The 12,989-nt window shown below is 38.3% G+C and overlaps 1 protein-coding gene across 5 annotated transcripts in view; it reads left to right on the forward strand.

The window, feature by feature from the left end:
- Positions 1–1,582: 1,582 nt before the first annotated feature.
- Positions 1,583–12,989, forward strand: part of LOC120738469 (myosin heavy chain, fast skeletal muscle) — a 28,635-nt gene continuing 17,228 nt past the window's right edge. For 2 of the 5 annotated variants that reach the window (XM_040039756.1, XM_040039741.1), the window contains exons 1-39: positions 1,588–1,638; positions 1,850–1,899; positions 1,988–2,210; positions 2,308–2,451; positions 2,537–2,693; positions 2,809–2,836; positions 2,924–3,035; positions 3,127–3,219; positions 3,307–3,370; positions 3,558–3,656; positions 3,746–3,849; positions 3,930–4,068; positions 4,171–4,289; positions 4,389–4,538; positions 4,623–4,793; positions 4,899–5,205; positions 5,534–5,616; positions 5,694–5,781; positions 5,876–5,993; positions 6,107–6,230; positions 6,313–6,449; positions 6,553–6,808; positions 6,959–7,201; positions 7,332–7,508; positions 7,615–7,760; positions 7,850–7,940; positions 8,026–8,415; positions 8,667–8,793; positions 8,921–9,039; positions 9,231–9,427; positions 9,520–9,703; positions 9,787–9,952; positions 10,086–10,210; positions 10,305–10,613; positions 10,705–10,908; positions 10,976–11,101; positions 11,189–11,359; positions 11,495–11,599; positions 11,687–11,782. In XM_040039756.1, coding sequence (XP_039895690.1) covers positions 2,007–2,210; positions 2,308–2,451; positions 2,537–2,693; positions 2,809–2,836; positions 2,924–3,035; positions 3,127–3,219; positions 3,307–3,370; positions 3,558–3,656; positions 3,746–3,849; positions 3,930–4,068; positions 4,171–4,289; positions 4,389–4,538; positions 4,623–4,793; positions 4,899–5,205; positions 5,534–5,616; positions 5,694–5,781; positions 5,876–5,993; positions 6,107–6,230; positions 6,313–6,449; positions 6,553–6,808; positions 6,959–7,201; positions 7,332–7,508; positions 7,615–7,760; positions 7,850–7,940; positions 8,026–8,415; positions 8,667–8,793; positions 8,921–9,039; positions 9,231–9,427; positions 9,520–9,703; positions 9,787–9,952; positions 10,086–10,210; positions 10,305–10,613; positions 10,705–10,908; positions 10,976–11,101; positions 11,189–11,359; positions 11,495–11,599; positions 11,687–11,782 — 5,673 coding nt within the window. In that variant the 5' untranslated portion in view covers positions 1,588–1,638; positions 1,850–1,899; positions 1,988–2,006. Of the gene's footprint in view, positions 1,639–1,849; positions 1,900–1,987; positions 2,211–2,307; positions 2,452–2,536; positions 2,694–2,808; positions 2,837–2,923; positions 3,036–3,126; positions 3,220–3,306; positions 3,371–3,557; positions 3,657–3,745; positions 3,850–3,929; positions 4,069–4,170; positions 4,290–4,388; positions 4,539–4,622; positions 4,794–4,898; positions 5,206–5,533; positions 5,617–5,693; positions 5,782–5,875; positions 5,994–6,106; positions 6,231–6,312; positions 6,450–6,552; positions 6,809–6,958; positions 7,202–7,331; positions 7,509–7,614; positions 7,761–7,849; positions 7,941–8,025; positions 8,416–8,666; positions 8,794–8,920; positions 9,040–9,230; positions 9,428–9,519; positions 9,704–9,786; positions 9,953–10,085; positions 10,211–10,304; positions 10,614–10,704; positions 10,909–10,975; positions 11,102–11,188; positions 11,360–11,494; positions 11,600–11,686; positions 11,783–11,897; positions 12,030–12,218; positions 12,353–12,989 lie in introns of those variants that run through there. The other 3 variants (XM_040039747.1, XM_040039773.1, XM_040039766.1) reach the window with 3 other exon arrangements.

Raw genomic sequence — 12,989 nt, forward strand, 5'->3', positions numbered from 1 at the left:
TTATCTGTGCTCATAAAACCAGAGGTACAGTGGAACTGTGGTAGTATTTTACAAATATATTTTGAGATTAAACACACTGTACATCTACAAAACATTACAACACTTCACTGCATTATAACACATTATAGTCTGTAACACTATATATAATGTGTTCTTAGGCAATACCATGGCTAAAAAGAGGAAATAGATCATTTTTGGCTGTTTTGGTTGTAACCCTCCTTATTGACTCTTTTTTCATGCATTTTTACCTGACTCTTGGAATTATGATGAATAAACACAGCATATTTTAAGTTTTTCAGGTTTTTTGGTTTTGTTTTATTGTTTACTTTGTATTGTTTTCTACAATAAACTTACCTTGCAGACATACATGTGCTTTTTTTAAGAAAATACATTTGAAAGTTAAATAGACAAGTTGAGATGATAAATGTCCTTCAGGCTGGGATTTGTTGTTAACAACATATCTAAATGTGTCCTATAAATATATCCTTCTCTTATGCCAAACACGAATCCCTGCTCCTTGGCTTTGCTGGATTTATTTTTGACCATGGTACCTCATGACCTTCTGGTAAGATGGCAAATATTAACCCACGTCTGTGCAAAACTTGGAAATGAAAGATAATCCGGTTATGACCCTTTCCATTCCATTAATCATTTATCACTTATTCATAAATCAAAAATAAAAATTTAACAGTTGTATGTTTCTTTTTTCATTAGAGATACACATTAACAGTATTTATAACAAACAATTTTCTGGTATTAAATTATCATTGTTGCATTATGTCCCTAGTAGAGATATATAACACCGGTCTGGCATTAACACAAAGTCTTGCCCTGAATTTTATATCCGATGTGTGAGATTTTTATGTCCTGTAACTATACACCAGTGGCATTTCAAAACTCCTCCACATATAAAACTCATTACTGGCTATGACATCAAAATTACTTGCACAAGTATAAGCTTAGTATAAACTCAATTTAATATCAGTTTACCTTCAAGATTGATTGTAATAAATAATTCACAAACCATGCAGTGCACTGTTATAATTTACCACTAGTGGTGTGCTAAATATTTATAAGCACAATCACCTTAAAATAATTTATTTCAACAAGAAATGCAGCTAAACTGATTGTGAAAATACTTTTGATGTGTTTCTGTTGCACTTCAAAAGAAGGATTGGAGTTACTCAAAAAGAAATAAATACAGCAATTTAAGTATAATGTAACTAATATGTGACATTATACTTAAGTGTATATTGTTATATACAGCCATAAACTGTCCCTTCTAGATAGATAGATAGATAGATAGATAGATAGATAGATAGATAGATAGATAGATAGATAGATATGTATAATGTATTATTTATTTAATTTATGTAAATATACATATTTGTATGTCTGTAAACTATATATATGTGTGTGCTTGCCTGTGTGTGCTTTTCATAAAGCATTGTAAAATCCTACATACATATGTAGAAAAATCAAACTTGATAATTAACTTCTTTTTTACTATATCGAGCACGTAGGTGTCAGAATTTCCTGACCAAATTGAGGAGAGCGCAAATGCTGAGGAGGCAGAGCTGTTGTGTATAAAAGCAGCAGCTCTGAGCGTTTGCTCTAACTGACAGGCATCCAAGGCGGGTGAGTAGAGTAAAAGAGTCAAATTGTATGTCATTGTCGATTATTCTAATTGTTAATTAAATAATGTATTGCATGCATTAGGGGTTAGTTACTTATATTATTTTATTCACTCCACAATTTTGGGGGGTTTGTAATAGATTGCTTGAATCTTTAAAACACTTACAAAACAAAGTAAAACTTGCACTCATCTACCTTTTACCATATTTTATAGCACCTTGACGTACACAGGGTATTAAGGAGTTTCTATTTGCATCACCTGAGGTAAATTCCATAAATCTAAAACAATGGAAATTAATTATGGGTTGTGCACTAAACATATGATTTATGTTTCACTTGGTCATATTTTCAGTCTCTAGTAAAGTGCCACCATGAGCACAGACGCGGAGATGGAGCAGTATGGCCCAGCGGCCATTTACCTCCGCAAGCCAGAAAAGGAGAGGATTGAGGCCCAGACTGCTCCATTTGATGCCAAGACGGCCTTCTTTGTAACTGATCCTGGTGAGATGTATGTCAAGGGCAAACTCGTCAAGAAGGAGGGTGGTAAAGCCACTGTTGAGACAGACGGAGGAAAGGTAGATGAATAATCTATGTACTTTATCTGTTTTTTAAATATATAATGCCGAACTGTGAAAGATGATGTTGTCTGATGGATCATTAAAATCTATTCAGACGGTCACTGTAAAGGAGGATGAAATCCACCCTAGAAACCCTCCAAAGTTTGATAAGATGGAGGACATGGCCATGATGACCCACCTTAATGAGCCATCTGTGTTGTATAACCTCAAAGAGCGTTATGCATCATGGATGATCTACGTAAGTTTTCACATTGCTGTGTGTGAGAGGAAAGTATCATGCTGATCTGTAAATGTTTAAATGATATTTATTGTCTATGATACAGACCTACTCTGGGTTGTTCTGCGTTGTCGTCAATCCCTACAAGTGGCTTCCTGTATATGATGCTACATGTGTAGGAGCATACAGAGGAAAGAAGAGGATTGAGGCTCCACCCCACATCTTCTCCATCTCTGACAATGCCTATCAGTTCATGCTCACTGGTAAGCTCAATTCCCTATTAAAACTTTTAAATGCAAATTAAAGACAGATGGCATTTAATCGTTGATGATGAATCGATGATACATCAGAACTCTGTGCTGTGTGTTTTTCTTTTAGATCGGGAGAACCAGTCTGTCCTGATTACGTGAGTATAATACAAACTGTATGCAAAATCTATAAAAACTTTAAGTTACTGAAGCTTAAATTTAACAATGTGTCCCATAAACCCCAGCGGAGAATCTGGTGCAGGAAAGACTGTCAACACCAAACGTGTCATCCAGTACTTTGCAACAATTGCAGCTCTTGGTGGTAAGAAGGCTGAGCCAACACCTGGCAAAATGCAGGTAGATTCTTTATTCTGCATCAAAGTCTTTGTGACAGAAAAAGAAAAGATTTTAGAATTTCAGCTCACATAAAAACAATATATTCTTGCAGGGCTCTCTTGAGGATCAGATTGTTGCTGCCAACCCTCTGTTGGAGGCCTACGGTAATGCCAAGACTGTGAGGAATGACAACTCCTCTCGTTTTGTAAGTGATTAAAACGAGTTAATGTAAATGAGCTTTTTACTACTTGCTCTCATGAAAGGCAATATTAATAAAGATCTACCCATGTAGGGTAAATTCATCAGGATTCACTTTGGCACAACTGGCAAGCTGTCTTCAGCTGATATTGAAACATGTAAGTTTGAACCACAGTGCAGAATACCGTTATCTGTGATAGAAATTATATTTAATTAGTCACTTAAATTTATTCAAACACTGGGGAGTGAGAATCAGACTAATATATCTAGAAACAGGCTTGAGCTTAGTGTTTTTGTCTGTGATGTCAAATGTCTACAGTATCTAAATGACTTTGTTGTTCTTAGATCTGCTGGAGAAGTCCCGTGTCACCTTCCAGTTGTCTGCTGAGAGGAGCTACCATATCTTCTATCAGCTGATGACAGGCCACAAGCCTGAGCTCCTGGGTATGTTGATAGGACACAAAAATTTTAATTTTCAATGCATTAAATACCAGACCTCAACAAAACCTCACGAATTTAATTTCTCCTTTCAGAGGCTCTTCTGATCACAACTAACCCTTATGACTATCCAATGATCAGTCAGGGTGAAATCACTGTCAAGAGCATCAATGATGTGGAGGAGTTCATTGCAACAGATGTAAAATCACATTTGGCTTTGGATTTGGAATATATTTTCTTTTAAGAAGTAATTGTTAATTTTGTCCTTGTGTGTTTCAGACTGCAATTGACATCTTGGGCTTTAGTGCTGATGAGAAGTTAAGCATCTACAAGCTGACTGGTGCTGTGATGCATCATGGCAACATGAAATTCAAGCAGAAGCAGCGTGAGGAGCAGGCTGAACCTGATGGCACCGAGGGTAATTGAGAAACTAATATAATTTTTATTGTGAAAGTTTTCTATAATTTACAAATACTTGAAATACTGCATATTAATTAGGTATTATACTCCAATCCAACAGTGGCTGACAAGATTGCGTACCTATTGGGCCTGAACTCGGCTGATATGCTGAAAGCTTTGTGCTACCCAAGAGTCAAGGTTGGCAATGAGATGGTGACCAAAGGTCAGACTGTCCCACAGGTAATTTAAAAAAGGGAGACTTGTATTATCATATTATAATTATAAACATTATAGCTGTATTCATATGGTTTTGTATAATTATAAATTCTTGTTTGCCAGGTCAACAATGCTGTCTCGGCTCTGTGCAAATCTATCTATGAGAAAATGTTCTTGTGGATGGTTATCCGCATCAATGAGATGCTGGACACAAAGCAGCCCAGACAGTTCTTCATTGGAGTGCTGGATATCGCTGGGTTTGAGATCTTTGATGTGAGCACTTGAAACATTTCACCACATTTCTTAAACTTTAAAGACTTTATTGCCATGAAGTTAGACATGTTTGTACTATTACAGTTCAACAGCTTGGAGCAACTCTGCATCAACTTCACCAATGAGAAACTGCAACAGTTTTTCAACCACCACATGTTTGTCCTGGAGCAAGAGGAGTACAAGAAAGAAGGCATTCATTGGGAGTTCATTGACTTCGGTATGGACTTGGCTGCCTGCATTGAGCTTATTGAGAAGGTAAACAGCTGCTCAGGAAGAAATGTACATGTGGGTGCATATCTTACCTCTGTTGAAATTCACAAATTTTAACATGATAAATTTGATATGGTAACATTTTCTCAGCCAATGGGCATCTTCTCCATCCTTGAAGAGGAGTGCATGTTCCCCAAGGCCTCTGACACAACTTTCAAGAACAAGCTGCACGATCAGCATCTTGGCAAGACCAAAGCATTTGAGAAGCCAAAGCCTGCAAAGGGCAAGGCTGAGGCACACTTCTCCCTGGTTCACTATGCTGGTACAGTGGACTACAATATCACTGGCTGGCTGGACAAGAACAAGGACCCACTGAATGACTCAGTTGTGCAGCTCTACCAGAAGTCATCAAACAAACTGTTGTGCTTCCTGTATGCAGCCCATGCCTCAGCAGAGGGTAAGAAACAAAGATGATCTGAGTAATCACAAAACAAGTATCCAGTCTAGATGATTTACATATGCATATGCATGCATATTTGAATAATGTGAATATGTAATACATAAAGTTTTGAATATACAATTATAATAGAAATTTCAAATTATACCTACCAGAAAGGGAGCAAAATTAATACAATTGGTAAATTTGTATTATTAGCTTTAAGGATAGTAATCAATAAATGTACATTGAAATTATAGATGATGGACATTTTTTATACTCAGAAATATGAAATTCACTTAAACATTTCTCCATTCCCACTTTTTAAATTCAATGTTTATGAAAACAGAGGCTGCTGGTGGTGGTGGTGGTGGCAAGAAGGGTGGCAAGAAGAAGGGTGGTTCCTTCCAGACTGTGTCTGCTCTTTTCAGAGTATGTTTAGATTTATATTATTAAGAAGTTTAAAAGCGTATATATAAATATTTTAGCCTAATGATGCTGATCTACAGGAGAATCTGGCCAAGCTGATGACCAACTTAAGAAGCACTCATCCTCACTTTGTCCGTTGCCTGATTCCCAATGAGACAAAGACCCCAGGTAAAAAGCCCACAGTACTATTAAATGCACAAAACATTTTAGTGTTGTAATATTAAGAAAGGGTTTTGGAAAAAAAACTATTTCTGACTCTCAGGCCTTATGGAGAACTCCCTGGTCATCCACCAGCTGAGGTGTAACGGTGTACTGGAGGGCATCAGAATCTGCAGAAAGGGTTTCCCCAGCAGAATCCTCTATGGTGACTTCAAGCAGAGGTGACAGTACATTACAATATTGGAAAGGAAAAATGAATTCATTGTTGTTGTAAAGGACAAACTTGAATATGATGGAAGAAAAATCTAAGTAACAACATGATTCTCTCTTGAAGATACAAAGTGTTGAATGCCAGCGTCATCCCTGAGGGACAGTTCATTGACAACAAGAAAGCTTCAGAGAAGCTGCTTGGCTCCATTGATGTGGATCACACACAGTACAAGTTTGGGCACACAAAGGTACACTTTGTTATATTAATAGACATAAAAAAAAAAACACTATTCATTTGTACTTGTACTTATGTTTTCAATGATTAAATAGGTGTTCTTCAAAGCTGGTCTGCTGGGCACTCTTGAGGAGATGAGAGATGAGAAACTGGCTGAGCTGGTGACCATGACTCAGGCTCTCTGCAGAGGATACGTCATGAGGAAAGAGTTTGTGAAGATGATGGAGAGGAGGTAACATTGTCATACTAAACTCTATTGTATTCTCTTTTATATTTCCTTCCTCATATTAAGATCTTACGACACTAAAAGTAACACTCTCATGTTTGGTTTTTAGAGATGCTATCTTCTCCATCCAGTACAACATCCGTTCTTTCATGAATGTCAAGAACTGGCCATGGCTCAAACTGTACTTCAAGATCAAGCCTCTTCTGAAGAGTGCTGAGACTGAGAAGGAGTTGCAGAACATGAAGGAGAACTATGAGAAGATGCAGACAGACCTGGCTACTGCTCTGGCAAAGAAAAAAGAACTGGAAGAGAAGATGGTCAGCCTGCTGCAGGAGAAGAATGACCTGCAACTTCAAGTGGCTGCAGTAAGTAATTAAAAAAAAAGTGCAGTAATGTGACATCTATAAATCTGCCATAAGTGAAATGCAGTTTTACAAAACAGCAAATCACAATATACATGATACATGGTACACTGACCATGAATGATATTATTATGTGTTCAATGTGTACTGTAGGAAGTTGACAATCTCTCTGATGCTGAAGAAAGGTGTGAGGGGCTCATTAAGAGCAAGATCCAGCTCGAGGCCAAACTCAAAGAGACAAGTGAGAGACTGGAGGATGAAGAGGAAATCAATGCTGAGCTGACTGCTAAGAAGAGGAAGCTGGAGGATGAATGCTCTGAGCTGAAGAAGGACATTGATGACTTGGAGCTCACCTTGGCCAAAGTGGAGAAGGAGAAACATGCCACAGAAAACAAGGTTCAGTTCGTACTGATTGTAGTGTTCACTAAAATACAAAAGCATAATATGTTTATATGCTGTAATGTCTTATTTTGCTATTTTAATTTGTTAACTTTGATGGGGAATTCAAATTTATTATTTATTTCAGGTGAAAAACCTGACAGAGGAGATGGCATCTCAAGATGAGTCAATTGCCAAGTTAACTAAGGAGAAGAAAGCCTTACAAGAGGCCCATCAGCAAACACTGGATGATCTCCAGGCAGAGGAGGACAAAGTCAACACTCTGACCAAGTCCAAGACAAAGCTGGAACAGCAAGTTGATGATGTAAAAAAAACACTTTAATGGCTGATGATTGTGTTTTTATAAATGAATTCTTGTTAGTGAATCATTGTCTTTCAAACCACTTGAATCAACTGATATGACTTTATAGCTTGAGGGTTCACTGGAGCAAGAGAAGAAGCTCCGCATGGACCTTGAGAGAGCCAAGAGGAAGCTGGAGGGAGATTTGAAACTGGCCCAGGAATCCATAATGGATCTGGAGAATGACAAGCAGCAGTCTGATGAGAAAATCAAGAAGTAGGATTTTGTTTGCTGTTATTAATAATGCCATTTTCACACAATCATACAGACTGTGACAATTAAAATCTCTTGGTTTCTCCATCAAGGAAAGACTTTGAAATCAGCCAACTTCTCAGCAAGATTGAGGATGAGCAGTCTCTTGGTGCTCAGCTTCAGAAGAAGATCAAAGAACTCCAGGTACCATTATTTTAGGTAAATATTATGTTCAGTGAAACTAAAACATGTCAACTCAGTAAGTCTTTGTGGTGTTATTACCCTAAAGGCTCGTATTGAGGAGCTGGAAGAGGAGATTGAGGCTGAGAGGGCAGCTCGGGCTAAGGTAGAGAAGCAGAGAGCCGACCTCTCCAGGGAGCTTGAAGAGATCAGCGAGAGGCTCGAGGAAGCTGGTGGAGCAACAGCTGCTCAGATTGAGATGAACAAGAAGCGAGAGGCTGAGTTCCAGAAACTGCGTCGTGATCTTGAGGAATCAACTCTGCAGCATGAAGCTACTGCAGCAGCTCTCCGTAAGAAGCAGGCTGACACTGTTGCAGAGCTCGGAGAGCAGATCGACAACCTCCAGCGTGTCAAACAGAAGCTGGAGAAAGAGAAGAGCGAGTACAAGATGGAGATTGATGACCTCTCCAGCAACATGGAGGCTGTTGCTAAAGCAAAGGTGCGGACATTATTTATAGAGAAAAGACTTTGTTTTTTTCACATTTCAAAACCTTTAAAAGCAGATATTCATAGATGTGATAATGTTATTATTACTAAAACTCCTGTGTATGAATGACTGTTGAAATAAGAAAAGATTAACATAAACATAACATAACATAAGGTAAAATAACATGAGATTTTAAAAATGTAAAAATTTGAATCTCTATAACTGATTGCAATCAGTCTTTAAAATGTTAACTGTTTTGACAGGGCAACTTGGAGAAAATGTGCAGGACTCTTGAGGATCAACTAAGTGAACTCAAAGCCAAAAATGATGAGAATGTTCGTCAGCTGAATGACATTAATGCCCAGAAGGCGAGACTTCAAACAGAGAATGGTAAGTGATCTATAACAAAGAAACAGTCTGTCTCTGGAAATTATTCACATTGAGTTGACCTAAAACTACCATCAATCAGTGGATAAAATTAAACAAACTAGGCTTAATTTATGTGTCTTAATTTCAGGTGAGTTCAGTCGCCAGCTTGAGGAGAAAGAAGCTCTCATTTCTCAGCTCACAAGGGGCAAGCAGGCCTTCACTCAGCAGATTGAGGAACTGAAAAGACACGTTGAGGAGGAAGTGAAGGTCTGAACTATTTTCTGTCTTCTTTTATATTATAGTGCTTACTAATTTAAACACATAAGTTTTAAATCAGTTTGACTGTTCTCTAATTTGGTTCCTAGTTGTTACCATTTAAATATCTCATCCTCTCAGCATTAGACTTTAAGATTGATTTTAATTAAAATTGTCCATCTGACATTGATTGTGTTCAAAAGGCCAAGAACGCCCTGGCTCATGCTGTTCAGTCAGCACGTCATGACTGCGATCTGCTCAGAGAGCAGTTTGAGGAGGAGCAGGAGGCCAAGGCTGAGTTGCAGCGAGGAATGTCCAAGGCCAACAGTGAGGTGGCTCAGTGGCGATCCAAATATGAGACTGATGCCATCCAGCGAACTGAGGAGCTAGAGGAGTCCAAGTAAGTCACCATCCTTTCATTGTTTAAATTGGTTTTCAGACTTAAAACCAACCAATTCAGCCTCAATAAAAACAAAATTCTTTTAACAACAGGAAAAAGCTTGCCCAGCGCCTGCAGGAGGCTGAGGAATCCATTGAGGCTGTGAACTCCAAGTGTGCCTCACTGGAGAAGACCAAGCAGAGGCTGCAGGGTGAGGTGGAGGACCTCATGATTGATGTGGAGAGAGCTAATGCTCTGGCTGCCAACCTTGACAAGAAGCAGAGGAACTTTGATAAAGTAAAGTTTTAAACATAACTAATATAATAAGAAGAGGGATACACCCATAACAACAACTAACTAATTAACCTATATTAATCTAGGTCCTGGCAGAATGGAAGCAGAAGTATGAGGAGAGCCAGGCAGAGCTGGAAGGAGCCCAAAAGGAGGCTCGTTCTCTCAGCACTGAGTTGTTCAAGATGAAGAACTCATATGAAGAGGCTCTGGATCATCTTGAGACCATGAAGAGAGAGAACAAGAACCTGCAGCGTATGCTTATCTTGCTATAGATCATATGGATATGATTCTAATGTTTATATTCATTTACAGCTTTTGTTGTGGCCAAAAGATCTGCATATATCAGCTCCAAGTACTAAAACTCTTGGCTGTGTTTGCTCTGTAGAGGAGATCTCAGATCTGACTGAGCAGATTGGTGAGACTGGAAAGAGCATCCATGAGCTGGAAAAAGCCAAGAAGACTGTTGAGACTGAGAAGTCTGAAATTCAGACAGCTCTGGAGGAAGCTGAGGTAATATATTTTATAAAAATGTACTTTGTTTGTAATTAACATTTGTAAAACTATCCCTTCTCCAGTTTATGTTGAAATAAACCTTTATTTAAAGGGAACTCTGGAGCACGAGGAGGCCAAGATCCTTCGTGTTCAGCTTGAGCTAAACCAGGTGAAAGGTGAGATTGACAGGAAGCTGTCAGAGAAGGACGAGGAGATGGAGCAGATCAAGAGGAACAGCCAGAGGGTGATTGACTCCATGCAGAGCACTCTTGATGCTGAGGTCAGGAGCAGGAATGATGCCCTGAGAGTCAAGAAGAAGATGGAGGGAGACCTGAATGAGATGGAGATTCAGCTGAGCCATGCCAACAGACAGGCTGCTGAGGCCCAGAAACAACTGAGGAATGTCCAAGGACAGCTCAAGGTGAGTTGGTAGATTGTGTGTGTGTGTTTGTGTTTTTTTTAATTAACCTCCAAGCAAACAATGATAATAACTTTTGTTTGTTTGTTGTCAGGATGCTCAGCTGCACCTGGATGACGCAATCAGAGGACAGGAAGACATGAAGGAGCAGGTCGCCATGGTGGAGCGCAGAAATGGTCTGATGGTGGCTGAGATTGAGGAGCTGAGAGCCGCTCTGGAGCAGACAGAGAGAGGACGCAAAGTAGCTGAGCAGGAGTTGGTTGATGCTAGCGAGCGTGTCGGACTACTTCACTCTCAGGTCGGTATTCATTACATTACAAGAGAATGTGAGAATCACATCATTAAAACTGTTCTCTTTCATTCAGAACACCAGTCTTTTGAACACCAAGAAGAAGCTGGAGGCTGACCTTGTCCAGGTTCAGGGTGAGGTGGATGATGCAGTTCAGGAAGCAAGAAATGCTGAGGAGAAGGCCAAAAAGGCTATCACTGATGTAAGTTAGTACTTTACAAGGCTTCTTTTCTTTTCAAAATTCTTGTTCATGCTTGAACAATAATGCCAACACCACCCATACTTTCAGGCTGCCATGATGGCTGAGGAGCTGAAGAAGGAGCAGGACACCAGTGCTCACCTGGAGAGGATGAAGAAGAACCTGGAGGTCACAGTCAAGGACCTGCAGCACCGTCTGGATGAGGCAGAGAACCTCGCTATGAAGGGTGGCAAGAAGCAGCTCCAGAAACTGGAGTCCAGGGTATGTTGTTCTCGAATTATTATTCAAATATTTAAAAAGAAAAAATACTTTGATTCCATCACATGATCTCCACCCATTTTCTTCTCTGTACTCTTAATATTTATTAAAAGCTGATTATTTATCATGGCATTAAAGGTCCGTGAACTGGAAGCTGAAGTTGAAGCTGAGCAGAGACGTGGAGCTGATGCTGTTAAAGGAGTCCGCAAATATGAGAGGAGAGTGAAGGAGCTCACCTACCAGGTAATTAATTACACATTTATCTAGAAATTCATAATTTCCTAAATTGTTTCTTCTCCAGCTCTAAATAACAGTTTGCTATCTATGCAGACTGAGGAGGACAAGAAGAATTTGGTCAGACTTCAGGATCTGGTGGACAAGCTGCAGCTCAAAGTCAAGGCTTACAAGAGACAGGCTGAGGAGGCTGTGAGTAAAATGTTTTGTGACCTTAAATATTGAAAGATGATTAATTATGTAAATATAGCTCTCATGAATGATCAGATATTTTTTTAACAATCCAACATACTTTAATACTGAACAGGAAGAACAGGCCAACACCCACATGTCCAGACTGAGAAAGGTCCAGCATGAGATGGAGGAAGCTCAGGAACGTGCTGACATTGCTGAATCTCAGGTCAACAAACTGAGAGCCAAGAGCCGTGATGTTGGAAAGGTAATTCATCTGATCCCATTTTAAATTAGTTGTCTTTAGATAGATTATCTTTTATATTATATTATTATTATTAATTTTGTATACACTGATAGAATTTAGTTTATGTCCTTCTGCAAAATCACGTGGGATAACCTGTAAAATGTTAATATGTGTTGAATAATTGGATTTTTTTTATGATTTTTTTTCTAGGGTGAAAGTGCTGAGTAAGAGACATCTATTTGGAACCTTTTGTCAGCGTTCATAAAATATGAAACAGCTGCTAAATTGTCTGTTTGCAATGTATTAATTCAATAAACTCTTTCCTGTGACTTCATTACATTTAATCAGTATAATTTTTTCTTTATTTTACAAAATTCACATTGGAAAATATAATATTCAACAGAAGAATCATCATTTATACTTACAGGACATTTAGCAAATGAGGACAGCACCTCTGCTTAGCATTCATCCTAGCTTTCAGTATCAGTGCTAGCAAGGTTAGCTTTAACTAAAGAAACCATATCTTACATAAACTAAGATTATTTAAACATAAATGCTCTATAATAAGCAAAATGTCCATTTAGAATGACAATTAATTCCCACTGTCATATCATTTAAACAAATAAGATAATAATTCAATATTAAAGAAATACTTTCAGTATCATATATTTGAGAAGAACAGAGCTGTAGGCCTACACTGTTTAAATGAGTTTATATTCATCTATACACACTAGATAATATGACACAGATTATAAATTTCTGGATAGAGTTTTAAAAGTTCTGCCCACTAATGCCATAAATCACGTTGTATCAGTTACATTAAATATGTGTCAATACAACAGTGCACCATTTATAGTCTTTAATTAGTTAAAAGCTCTCCCTGTAAGCTAAATATTAGCACAAATTCAATAAAACATAGTTCACAAATAAATAAATCTAAAGATGCCTGATTTGGACTTTTTAATGCTGTCAGCATTAATG

This window comes from Simochromis diagramma, unplaced genomic scaffold (genome assembly GCF_900408965.1).
Source record: "Simochromis diagramma unplaced genomic scaffold, fSimDia1.1 OVJJ01000321.1, whole genome shotgun sequence".
NCBI lineage: Eukaryota > Metazoa > Chordata > Actinopteri > Cichliformes > Cichlidae > Simochromis > Simochromis diagramma.